At 40.9% G+C, this 12,006-nt stretch overlaps 1 protein-coding gene across 4 annotated transcripts in view; it reads left to right on the plus strand.

The window, feature by feature from the left end:
- Window positions 1–415: 415 nt before the first annotated feature.
- The window catches only part of ptprq (protein tyrosine phosphatase receptor type Q), a 54,582-nt gene continuing 42,991 nt past the window's right edge, over window positions 416–12,006 (plus strand). For 2 of the 4 annotated variants that reach the window (XM_080866122.1, XM_080866125.1), the window contains exons 1-18: window positions 416–896; window positions 1,045–1,164; window positions 1,269–1,413; window positions 1,510–1,794; window positions 1,908–2,125; window positions 2,740–2,920; window positions 3,141–3,509; window positions 3,598–3,900; window positions 4,613–4,909; window positions 5,017–5,316; window positions 6,848–6,978; window positions 7,276–7,405; window positions 7,480–7,633; window positions 7,756–7,862; window positions 10,105–10,202; window positions 10,585–10,753; window positions 10,845–11,105; window positions 11,234–11,394. In XM_080866122.1, the coding sequence (XP_080722248.1) occupies window positions 852–896; window positions 1,045–1,164; window positions 1,269–1,413; window positions 1,510–1,794; window positions 1,908–2,125; window positions 2,740–2,920; window positions 3,141–3,509; window positions 3,598–3,900; window positions 4,613–4,909; window positions 5,017–5,316; window positions 6,848–6,978; window positions 7,276–7,405; window positions 7,480–7,633; window positions 7,756–7,862; window positions 10,105–10,202; window positions 10,585–10,753; window positions 10,845–11,105; window positions 11,234–11,394 (3,474 nt within the window). In that variant the 5' untranslated portion in view covers window positions 416–851. The remainder of the gene's footprint in view (window positions 897–1,044; window positions 1,165–1,268; window positions 1,414–1,509; window positions 1,795–1,907; window positions 2,126–2,739; window positions 2,921–3,140; window positions 3,510–3,597; window positions 3,901–4,612; window positions 4,910–5,016; window positions 5,317–6,847; window positions 6,979–7,275; window positions 7,406–7,479; window positions 7,634–7,755; window positions 7,863–10,104; window positions 10,203–10,584; window positions 10,754–10,844; window positions 11,106–11,233; window positions 11,395–12,006) is intronic. The other 2 variants (XM_080866123.1, XM_080866124.1) reach the window with 2 other exon arrangements.

Genomic DNA, 12,006 nt, shown 5'->3' on the forward strand with positions numbered 1-12,006 from the left:
TCATTCCACATGGGCCAGCGCTCCCACCACACCCCACCTCAGAGCCAAACCATTCTTACCACTGCAATGCTCGGAGCAATTTGCAGCACATGCTTATTTTAGAGGTTAAATAAAGTCGTGAAAACAGTCATGAACTGTCTGCTCTAACCGAGTGGTTGACCGTTACTCTAGAGGTGTGAAGCATGGCGGGCGGCTTTGCCCAGTGAGGACATCTCAATTGCTCATAAAATCCCACCACATCTTTTCCCCTCAGTATGCCCCACATGTCCATCTCTCTCTACTTATCCCCCTCCTCAGGAGCCCAGCACTGGAGTGGCCGTGTGCCCATGGTTGTCATGGTAAAGTGCTCTTATCCCGACAAGGAGGCAGAACAAATTGGGTTGAACTAATGCACACGCAATCTCTCTCTCCTCCTACAAACCCAGGAAGACTGCCTCCTTCTTCACTTGAGGCTTGCTTCTCGAGGGAACTTTGGCTTCGAGTGCGCGCTAAATTCAAAGTCTTGGCTCTGCGTAAATGTGAAGTAAAACTAAGAGACTCCCCCCAGGCATTAACACGTCGAGGCAGCTGTAACTGAACTAAGTAAAAGCTGAAAGGTTTCACGAAAAAAATGAAAAAGTTTCAACCCGTTCACTTTTCTTGTTCTTCAGTTTTACGTCAGCGACCAAAATAGTTTGGGACTTTCCACAACTGATGTTTACGCACAGCTGGCTTGGATTTTCTTTTTGTGCGACCAATGGCTGACGAGAGGAAGGATCTGTTGTGTCTGGGCGTGGAAGTGACTGCATGTACCCATGTGGATCAGTGACACTCCTGGAAGGTGTGCTAAATGAGATGGATTGAGATTCCCAATGGGTCAAACACAGCGCCTGTGGCTACTAGCAAGTTTATGTCAGGTAAGGTAACCCTGCACGTAGCAGTTATCTGTAAATAAGGTCTTTAGGCTCAGTTATTTTCCTGTATCAGTAAGATTTAAATATTACATAGCGATTTGGGGCGCATTCAATTATTCAGCAGACATTTAATCCCTTTCTCTTTCCACAGGTGGTCTTGCTAACCTGTGAAAAACATTCAAACACTGTTGAGGTTGAAGTTCTTTTTCAGCCCTTTAGTCAAGATCCAGACAGCTACAGGGTCACCTGCAGACCTGCAAGTAACCATCTGGTAAGAACATTAGTAATGGTGAAAAAAAGCTGTGAAAGTCTTATTAAGTTTTGTTCGTTTTTATAAAGTTTACTCTGTTCTCACTTTCTGTCACATCTTTGCAGGTATATGTGAAGAGCTTCAATAACTCAGCATGCTCCCATCACTGCAGGATATTATTGAGAATGGTTGAGGATCAGAAGGGGTATAACATCACGCTGAGAGCCAGCAGGTGTGATGCGGTGCTCGAGACAAAGACCTTTCACTTCCGTGAGTGTCTGTGAAGTCTGAATCCAAACACCACATGTTGTATTTCTATCATGTTTAATAACGTTAACACCTCATCCCCTTTTTGTGTCTCAACAGTTCCAGTGTCCACGTCCTCCTTTAATGTATACAGCACAACCACCACCGCCCTTCTGACATGGAAACTTCACAGGCTGCAGACCCTGTCCTCCATAAGCCTGTACAACACACACACAGAAACTGTCGTGCACATCTTCAACATAAACTCTTCAGAAGTAAAATCCCAGTATACAATGAAAGGTTTGCAGCCGGGCACACGCTTCAAGGCCAAAGTCACAGTGACTACATACATCAAACAGTTTAATATGACCTTGAAGCAGAGACTCAGAATTCGTCTGGAAACAGGTATTGTGAACATTAGTAATCCTGTGATCGCATGACCACAGCTCAATTATTAACCTTTTAGTGACTGCAGTCAGGAATTTGTACTGTAAGCTGATTGTAATATGTTTCTGCAGCTCAGTGCCCACCTGGCTGGATTGCCATTGGGGGAAGCTGCTACATTGTGAGAAGAACAGGGTTGACCTGGAGTGATGCACTGCACAGATGTTCAGACCTTGCAGCAGGAAGTCATCTGGCTAACCTGAAGAGCCTGGAAGATCTGTTTTTTATATCTTCTTACCTCCTGTCCCAGAACAACTTGCTGCTGCTATGGACGGGACTTAATGACCAGCAGGTATGCACAAACATATTTTAAATCACTTTAATTCTAAAAAGCAGCATTTATAATGACTTTAATTTTTCATTTTTGTCATGAATAACTGAGCACTTAGTACTTTAGAGAGGATTTTCTAAAAACAAAACAACATTTTGATTAAATATATTGAAAAACATGCACTTAAATATCCTCCAGGGTTAGGTGGTTGTGGAACGTGTGCTGCATGACATTATATTTAAACTTTTTTTTCTGCATAAATACAATTTCTTTGCATAAAAGTTTTTCACACTTGAAATCAAACACAAACCTTGTGAGGAAAAAAACAGGTTTTGCATTTAGGTAATTATGAATATGTTTTTATGACAAAAAGCAAAATATGCCTAACAAGGGAGGTCCAAACTGTTCAAAAATATTCCTGGTAGGATTTTTCTAAAGTTTTGTTAAAATAATTTAGTTAGAAAAACTCTGCAAGCCATCGCTGAAGTGCTGGATATCGCAAGGGGAGGTTTTTCACAAAACGTTGTTCACTTTGACAATGCTTCACCGCAGCACGTAACCTTCAGAGGGAAAGTTTGTTTTTCATACTTAAATGGCATTCGACTCGTGATGTCTGCCTCTTTCTTGCCCTACAGGAAGAGGGCCGACCTCTCTGGTCTGATGGCTCATCATATAACCGAACAAACACTATGAAGACTCTGCTACCAGCCAACCAGACGGACTGCTTCGCTTTCCAGAGGAATGCCACGGGGCCGGGATTCTTTCTCACTTCATTCTTCTGTAACATCCCCTTACCCTTTATCTGCCAATATCAAAGTAAATAACTTGTGCACGAGCTGTTTATTAGCCAGCATATAATATTTAACAGTAGTTGTAATGTATAAGTCATATGCAATATATAATTTGGGAGTATCACCACATTTCGTTTGTGATATTGCACAGCACTTACAGATTCAAACCATGCAATTTGTGAGCACTTCTGCCACTTATTTATCTTTTCAGGGTGCTAAGATATTGCTTTTTTCCTTCTTTACAGCACGTTTAGTTCCTGCCTCATTCTCATTCGACCTGGTTCAGGTGACAGAGGACCTGGTAGAGCTTCGTTGGAGTGATCTCTCACTCTGTAACTCACCTGCTCTTTCATCATTTGAGGTATTCCTGCAGTACCAAGAGGAAGAATACGGAGAGTGGGATCCAAGTGAAGAAGAAAGGAAGCAAGAGGACCAAATGGGCACAAAGAACCAGAGCACGCCTAAAAAAATTGTAAGGGTCCCCATTTCGATCTCTTCTAGAGGCGTAACTTTAGCAGGTTTATCTCCAGGAAGCATCTACTCCTTCACCCTTCAAGCGTCTCACCCTCCTGGCTTCGCTTGGAGCTTGGGACAAACACAAATTGCATATACTAGTGAGTGTATTGATAACCACTTACACAATTCAAAGGACATTATATTAATAGAGGCTGACTTTTAATATTTACACTGCCTTTCTTACAGGACCTCACCCTGCTCAAAATATCACTGTTGGTCCCATTACAGCCAGTCACATTAGCGTTCATTGGATGCTGCCAGATGCGTCATTTGTGGCTGGTTGGACTTTTGTTGTACTATATGAAGACATGTCTTCGAAACAGGATGGTGTAGTTGGCATGGCAAACATCTCCAGGTCATCTGGGTTGAGGTCCTATACTGCAGTAATTGGAGGGCTGGAATCTCACAGGAAATACAGGATTGAAGTATACACAGTTACCGAGCATGGGATAGGGAGCTGTGGACAGGCAACTCTAACTGTAAAAACTGGTAAGCATGTAAATGTTAGATTCATGAACAATTTCTAAAAGCTTGTTGTCCAGTAAGTACTGTCTGGTGCTATGCTCTACCTATTTTTAAATTATATTCTAGGAATTATCTTGTACTTTTTAACAATCGCATGGCTTATTTGAAATCTCTGCAAATACTGACAAGATAAGGTAAATGCAAATGGAAACTTTACAGAAAATTGAAGTTATTCTACACATTAGTTGCTCATGTAAGCAACCTTTAAGTCTGTCCAGTGCACTTAAGCATTGCTGTGAAGTGGAAGACAGTATTGTGATGCCAGGGTGATTCATTTCACCAGAGTAAAAGGCGCAAAGTGTCACAAGTGCAGATGGCATGAACGCAGACTATTACCTTCTCAAAATATGCATCTTATTAAGCAGCTAAATCGCTTCACATCCAAGTGGGCTAGTTTCAGTTTGATTTTTACTGCCATTCCAACATTACTTGAGAGGTTATTAATTTTTTGCATGTGTTTACATCTACTCATCAGTATTCACTGATGATCCTGTTGGCAAATATGATTTCATAGATGTGTTTCTGACTGCTTTGCAATGCTCTCCTAAATAATATGGGCAGTATAGATTTTTTTTCAGTACAATATTAAATGAAATGGTTATGTGCAGGTATGCATAAGTAATCATGTAGCTTTTTAACCTCTGACTTTCAAATAATGCTGGTTTGTACTTCTTAGTGGTGAAGGCTCTCAGTGGTCTGGTAGTGATAAGCACTAGGAGCAGAAATCTGACTGTCTGTGGCACCCAACCACCCAGCGATCCTCCAGACGGTTACTTTATCACATCCCAACCTCTTGACAATCCTACTGCTCCTTTGTTGTGGCTAAACCACTCCAGCGCATATGGACACTTGATAAATGGATCCATGTGTTTTAATTTGGGCACATTTACTCCTGGTCAGACGTATGAAGTTGGAGTTGTTGCTCTGAAGGGAAATGACAGGAGCAAGAGGTCTAGCGTCATACACACCACAGGTAAGAGAAATAATAAAAGTGTCCAAATAGATGTATTGCAATTTTTTATTATCTAAGATACTCCACTATCTGTCTTTGACTCTTTTTGTTTGTCTTTGTGTATATAGCTCCTATGCCAGTGCAGGTAGCAGTGCCTGTCTCGGTGGGTACAAACTATGCACAACTGTACATCCAGCATCCACAACTGGGTGTGATGGATGGCGTAAAAGTGTGTGCGTGTCCTGGAGACTGGGATACTGTTTGCAAGGGTTTGGGCAACTATCTGTGTGACTGGTACTCCCTCACTGCTCAAGTTCATCTCATAAAACTCAGCAACCTCAGTCCGGGGTCACCGTACCAGCTCAGAGTGCACAGCACGAGCCGAGAGCAGTTGGGACCACCATACTACAGCCGCCTCTTTAGAACAAGTGAGTTACCTCTGTCACTACCAGCACATACAAATGCATGCACTCTTCAGAGTGCGCGTAACAGCTGCACTTAAACTGCTCCTAACTGAGAGGTGCCAACACAAACACAGAGATTTAAGGCCACTTTAATTAAGATAGCTTAGTGCAACCCTTGACTGCAGTGGAGCTGATCATATCATCCTATTTCACATAACTAAGATAGGCACATAGAGTCCAGATGGTAAGTAATTGGGTAGATATACATGTTTTGTTCTTCGAGCTCTATGCTTCAGCAAATTCAATTTGAATCAAATAATGGATAAGGCCACTAAAATGTCAAGTCACAGATTTAATTTGAGAAAGCTTATTCAAGTATAAAAAGAACTCAGTGAGCTACAGTGCATCTCTTTGATCAAAAGTTCCTGTTTTATTAGTGGGTTAAGTTGAAACTGCAGTATTAACAGATGATGACCAAAGTAGGTCAGGGCTGACTGAGAGAGCTGCCCCTCAGGCAGAGGTGGAGTAGTCTGTAAATATGATGAGGAAAGTGATTAAGCGAGCAATGAAGCTCAAACAAAGACAAAAGAAATTATGCTTTTTTTTTTAATGCATGTGCACAAAACTGGAGAAACACAAAGAAAAATGTGTTATGGATGATCTGAAAAACATTTTTCAGGCAATTGTAAATACATGTAAAAAAACACCCAAACACTCTATGTCTGTACAAAACATCACAAATGCTCTCAAATACCTTTGTCAAAGGTTAAGAGAAGACCTCATCATAAGACCCCCCCGAAACACAAGAAACTGCTGTTCAACCCAAATGACAGAAAAGCCACATTACACATCAGAAACGCAAGAAAACAAAATTAATGTATGACTGCCGATATTCTGAACACTATTTCTATTCATTTATTGTAACTGTCCTAATTCTTACAGATGGATTGTATGATGAGAGTCGTGCAAAAAAAGTCAAGCTACTACTTGCTGTGTATCCTCGCTCTGTAACAAATTGTTGAATGGCCCATGATAGAGGTTAGCCATCTAAGTATTCCTGAGGCGGTAGCAGATGTATTCCTCAATCTCTTTTCTTGTTTACTGTTTGTGGATGGTGGTTGCGTTACCGTAATCTGGAGAGGGCTTATTTTCTTTTGCGCTGCTCATTTGGCTTCACTTAAAAGCAGATTGTGCATCTTCATCATGTCATGGAGATAGCAGTAATTCAATTTCAAATGTAATCCATCCTAATCTTGGCACGACTTCACTGTTTCTCTCTCTTTTTTTTTAGATTTTTAGTGATAACATTTAATGTTTTAAAAAGATGCATCACAGATCACAGAGGCCGTGCTCAGAACTGTATGATAGATACTGTATTTTGATCCCTTTGTTTGAAACTTCATATCAAACTATAACACAAATTTTCTGTGGAGTTTGGATTTTCTAAATGAATAAAATCTTTAAATCTGTTTCTAAAACATTGTTTGCATAAATTATTAGAACTTTTAATAATCGTTACACTTAATGGGATGTGATATATGCTTTGTAACTTTAGGTCTGGCTCCTCCTAGCAGAGTAAGGGAGGGTCAGGTGACAGATACATCCATTGAGCTGCTTTGGGATCCTGCACCAGGCCAGGATCACAGCTACGAGGTCATCTGTCTCAACTGTGAAAGCTCACAGAAGGTAAAAATACAACAACTAAAAAAGCTCCCAAAAATTCACCTGTTTAGGAAGCATATCAACAGAAGCCTTTATTTGATTTCCCCGACAACTTTTCAGTGTCTGGTTTGATAATTAAATCAGAAGTTTTCACACCCACTGAAATAAATTTCCTCAAGTGTTTCACTAATCAGAAGTAGCTTCAGGGGAGACTTATGGTAAACAATAATTGGCATGTTTTTAATGTATTCAGTATAAATATATACAATTATAATAAGGGTCTTGGTCAGCTTTGCTGGTTATCTGATTTGTGTGCTGCAGGTGCAGAAGGTGTTGAGTCAGAGTGCAGTATTTTCAGGTCTTACTCCAGGCTCGCTTTACCGATTCGAAGTACGGACAGAGAAGCAGTCCTTTACTGACAGTTCACCAGTTACGATTAATATCACTGCAGGTAAATACAGACACACAAGTACAAGCACGTCTCTGTCTCTCTTTCCTAATAACTATCACTTTCTGCTGTGCCAGCTTCCAGCCCAGTGGAGGTCTCTCTTGTCAATAAAACCACATCATCCATATGCATTAGTTGGAGTATGTTGAGGGGATTGGTGACTACACTCATCCTGTCGATCAAAAACAGAACAAGCACTCAGGAGCGGATCACATCTTATCAGGAGCCCAGGTCAGTCTCCGTTCTTCTCAGCCAGTACACAAATTACTGCGGGTTTATGAGCCTGGCGTTTCAATCATCAGATCGAAACTACTTAAAAACACCGAGTGCTAAAGCTGAGTGTGTGTACACAGATTATTCTGCTTCAAGTGCCTCGCTTCTGGAAGCCAGTACACAGTTGAAGTTATTACCATCAGTGGGGACAGAAGAAGTAAACCTGCTACTATGACCCTCTGTACTAGTAAGTGTTCAATCGAATAATGTTGATGAAGTACAAAATAGATGAGCGCAAATAAATTCAAATGTATTCAGAAATAGCACGCATTAGATAAAGAAGAGAAGCAAAATTACTTCTATCTGCATTTGTTAAGGTTCACTTCAAAGGTAGACCTGAATGCAGACAGAGTAAAATCAAGAGTGAACTTTATCTAAAAACTGATCATCAGAGTCTATAAAAACAGCAAAACACACAATAGACAGCCAAACAGAGCAGAAGGCCGGACTATATTTACACTGAAGACTAACAGGGCATCGCCGATGGAAGAGGAATGAAGCACAGGCAAGTAATCAAGACAGTCAGACTGGAAGTAAAACACAAAACAAGACACCATAGAAAACCAACTATCAAAGTAAAGCAGGAAACAATCCAAAAGAGATGGAGACAACAAGACTCAGACTAACATAAAGGCGTAAACACAGAAACTAAACCCACATAGCAAGCAGGCCCGGCCCAGATCTGGTATCAAGCCGGCACTGCTGGCGGACTTCTGGCATGATAAGACATATGTCATCCAGATATGGGCCAGGCCTGACATAGATGGCACTGTCTACGTGATGGCATGCCATATCTGGCTCGATTGTGGTTTGGTTTATGTGGCCCAGGCCCATAGAAAACAGGTCTGGCCCAGATCTGGCACCAAGCTGGCACTTCTGACTGTCTGGTTTCATGGCAGAGTGTATGTCAACCAGATGTGGGCCAGATCTGGAAATAATGGAACTATTTATGTTCCTATTTTAGTTAGAAGACCCAAATGCCATGTTGCAATACTATACTGCTATGGTAGCCAATGTTTCAAATACAGATTTGACAGGTTTGTGAGTGTACACTTTATCCAAAACCTAGTAACGGTTTAGTCATCTCTGCCAGTGGGTGGCTGTAGCTCAGGAGGTAGAGTGGGTCACCTACTGATCGGAAGGTTAGTGGTTCGATCCCTGGTTTCTCTAGTTTGCATGTCAAGAGTGTGAATGTGTATCAGTGTAGTTAGAAAGCACTCAGTTAAGAAGAGTGTGTGTGATAGGGTGAATGTGGCATGTTGGATAGACCACTTTGAGTAATCTGGGAGACTAGAAAAGCATTATATAAGAATCAATCCGTTCACTGTCTGAACAGAGTTTCGTCTGTTATTTTTGCACTGTTTTGCATGTTCTGGCACATGTTGTTATTACATGCCTTGATTAAGGTATGCATTAGGCTGACATCTGGGGCCAGAGCTGAAACTCAATTTCAGTTAGTTAATTATCAGTTTAACAAAACGTTATCACAACAATCTAATTCATCATTAGAACAACCCTAAAGCAGAAGCAGGAAACATAAACTTAATAATGTCACAAAAACTCGAAATTACTAAAACAACCGCAAAATCAAAACTGAATACAACAGAAAACAGCAACTCAGAATAATCACAAAACCACACGACAATAACAGCATTTCTACAGCAAATTTGGGTAAAACTGTGTAAAAATTAAACATTTTGAAATCGCTGTGTTACAGCAACCAATGCATCAAAAATGATTTAGCTCATTAAAGTAAAATAAATTCATACAAAACAAAATATATTGGAAAGGTAAAAAAAAAATATACTAAGCAATGGAACAAGGAACTTAAACCAATAAAAATATCCAAAAAAGTACAGAAAATATATTTAATAATGTAATACTATAATCAGTTATGTTGCATATAGAATTAGGTCCATAATTTGCTGGACAAAGATACATTTTTTTTGTAGCTTTGTCTCTGTATACCATTAAAGTGGATTATAAATAAAGTCAAGATGTGATTGAAGTACAGACTCTGAGCTTTCATTCAAGAGGTTTAACAAAAGCACTGCATTAATTGTTTTGGAATTACAGACATTTTTATACATAGTCCCCATTTTTCAATCACCAGTCTGTAATAATTAACCATTATAATGCTTATTAGCTACAGTAAACATTAAAGTAATTGATACTTTTGGTAAATTTAGCCCATCTTTTGATTGCCTTGTGTTCAAATGCATGACTTTTACTTTTAAAAGACTGTTTTTATACTGCAGTATTGCTACTTGCACTAGAGTCTCAATACACCCTCCACCACTGGTGCTCGGTCGTATCCAGTGTCGCCCCCTGCTGGTTTAGAATGAACTGAACCAGTAAAGAACACAGAAAGTTTAACTTTTTAGGTGTGAGTATGTGGTGTCAAATGCTAACAAGCACCTTGTCTCAAGTTCCTGAGGTGCCACAGGAAGTGACTCTTTCAGAAAACGCAGTGACGTCTGTGTCTGTCACCTGGAGACCGCCACCAGGACAGGTGATGCAGTACAAGGTAAGACATGCACAGCAATGCACAAGTCCAGAGGTAGAGGCAGTACGAGATGCCATGGTATATTGGTATACTGATTCATACCCCCAAAATATTGATTGATATGATTGATAGATAAAAGTACATCACCTGGGTCAGGTTCTACACTCACCTGTTGTTACTAAGCAACTGCTGTTGGCACGCCACGGATTTGGTTACTTCAGAGAAATATGACCTCCACAGAGCTACATCCAGGAAGAATGACCAAGCACATTGCCGACACACAACAAAAGTGCTCACTGAGTTATTATTTAAAGCAGAAAATATGAGCAATATTTAAAATGTTGAATAAAAATAGACAGAAATATAATCTGTTATATTAGTTGTTTTTTGTTTTTTTTCTCAGCTTCTTTTTGGCCTGCTGTCTGTAGACAGGAAGTCATGGACCGAGGTGCTTGTCCAAGGCACAAGTTGTGAGGTGAAGGATCTGATCCCCGGATCAGATTATGGGGTTAGCGTTCAGAGCGTACTGGGCTCAGACTCCAGTCATGCGGTCCACAAAAGGTTCAGCACACGTGAGTGACGCAAAAGCATCTAGAAACAGAGACGCACCGAAACAAGAGCACTTTCCAAAACAAGAGGCAAAAATTCTAAATTGTGTTTCAGGCCCAGCAGGAATACACCATCTCTATTTAGATCACCTGACCTCTTCTTCTGCGTCTGTGAGCTGGGACAGTACACATGGAGAGTTTGACTTCCACCGAGTGACTGTGACCAACACTTTAGTCACGTCCACACTCACCATACCCAAGGAGAAGCAGGTTGCTGTGGTTACAGGGTTGCTGGGTGGCTGCAGCTACAACGTGACTGTTGAAAGAGTGAAAGGAGTGACAGCAGGACGCTCTGCGTTTCTGACTGTAACTACAGGTAAATGATATCACAAATGATGCTGGTCAGCACCTCCACCCCGTTCTTATCACCAGCCTTGATCATGTCTTCATAAATGTTAGAAACTCTCTGCTAACATTGTTTTTCCCTTTCATGTTCTTCTTGAGTGCCAGCCCCTGTGCAAGGATTACATATCACAAACCTATCTGCATGTGCCTTCTCGTTGCGTTGGGAACAGGCAGTAGGGTGTGTGGATCATTACCAAGTAAATCTGCTACCAAACCAAGGAAATATCACCATGCACCCCGCACGTGACGGATACATTCAGGTACACACATACTTAGTTAGACGCATACTGTTTAAAGGTTAAGTTAAGAAATGTACCATAATTGTAGACGCTGGGACAACAAGCGTGTAAAAAGTTCACCTAAGTATCATCAAAGCCTTTGTCATTTCACCAAAGCAGTGTTTGAGTAAAAGGAACAAACTCAGAGTTGCAGTAGTGTTGTAATATTAAAGTGAAAAAAGTACACACACATACACACATAGATCTCTTGACCAGTCACATTCCGGCTTCTACCGGCAGCCAGGTGTCAGTTACCCCCCAAAATGTAACCTGACACACCTCAAACCACACACATAGACAGTACAGAGAGTTGAGTAATAGATCTCATTATTTGTTAAGTTGCCCTCTTGAGCTCAACCCTGAATCATTCATTTGCTTAAGCAGCTCTCCTGGAGGGAGAGACCAGTGGGAGACTGTTAGCCTTGTGCTAATGAAAGGACCCACTGCCCTTCCTTGTAAAATTCCAAACATTTTGGACTACCTCAAGAGCAGGATCTTTCAGTATTTAATGCCTGGATGACTAACCCTGTAACCTTCATTAATGCCATTAACCAGCAGCTTCTAGACTCGGAGTCATCCCTGTCCGGCTCACTG

The sequence above is a fragment of the Rhamphochromis sp. 'chilingali' genome (assembly GCF_963969265.1).
Source record: "Rhamphochromis sp. 'chilingali' genome assembly, chromosome: 2".
NCBI classification, from domain to species: domain Eukaryota; kingdom Metazoa; phylum Chordata; class Actinopteri; order Cichliformes; family Cichlidae; genus Rhamphochromis; species Rhamphochromis sp. 'chilingali'.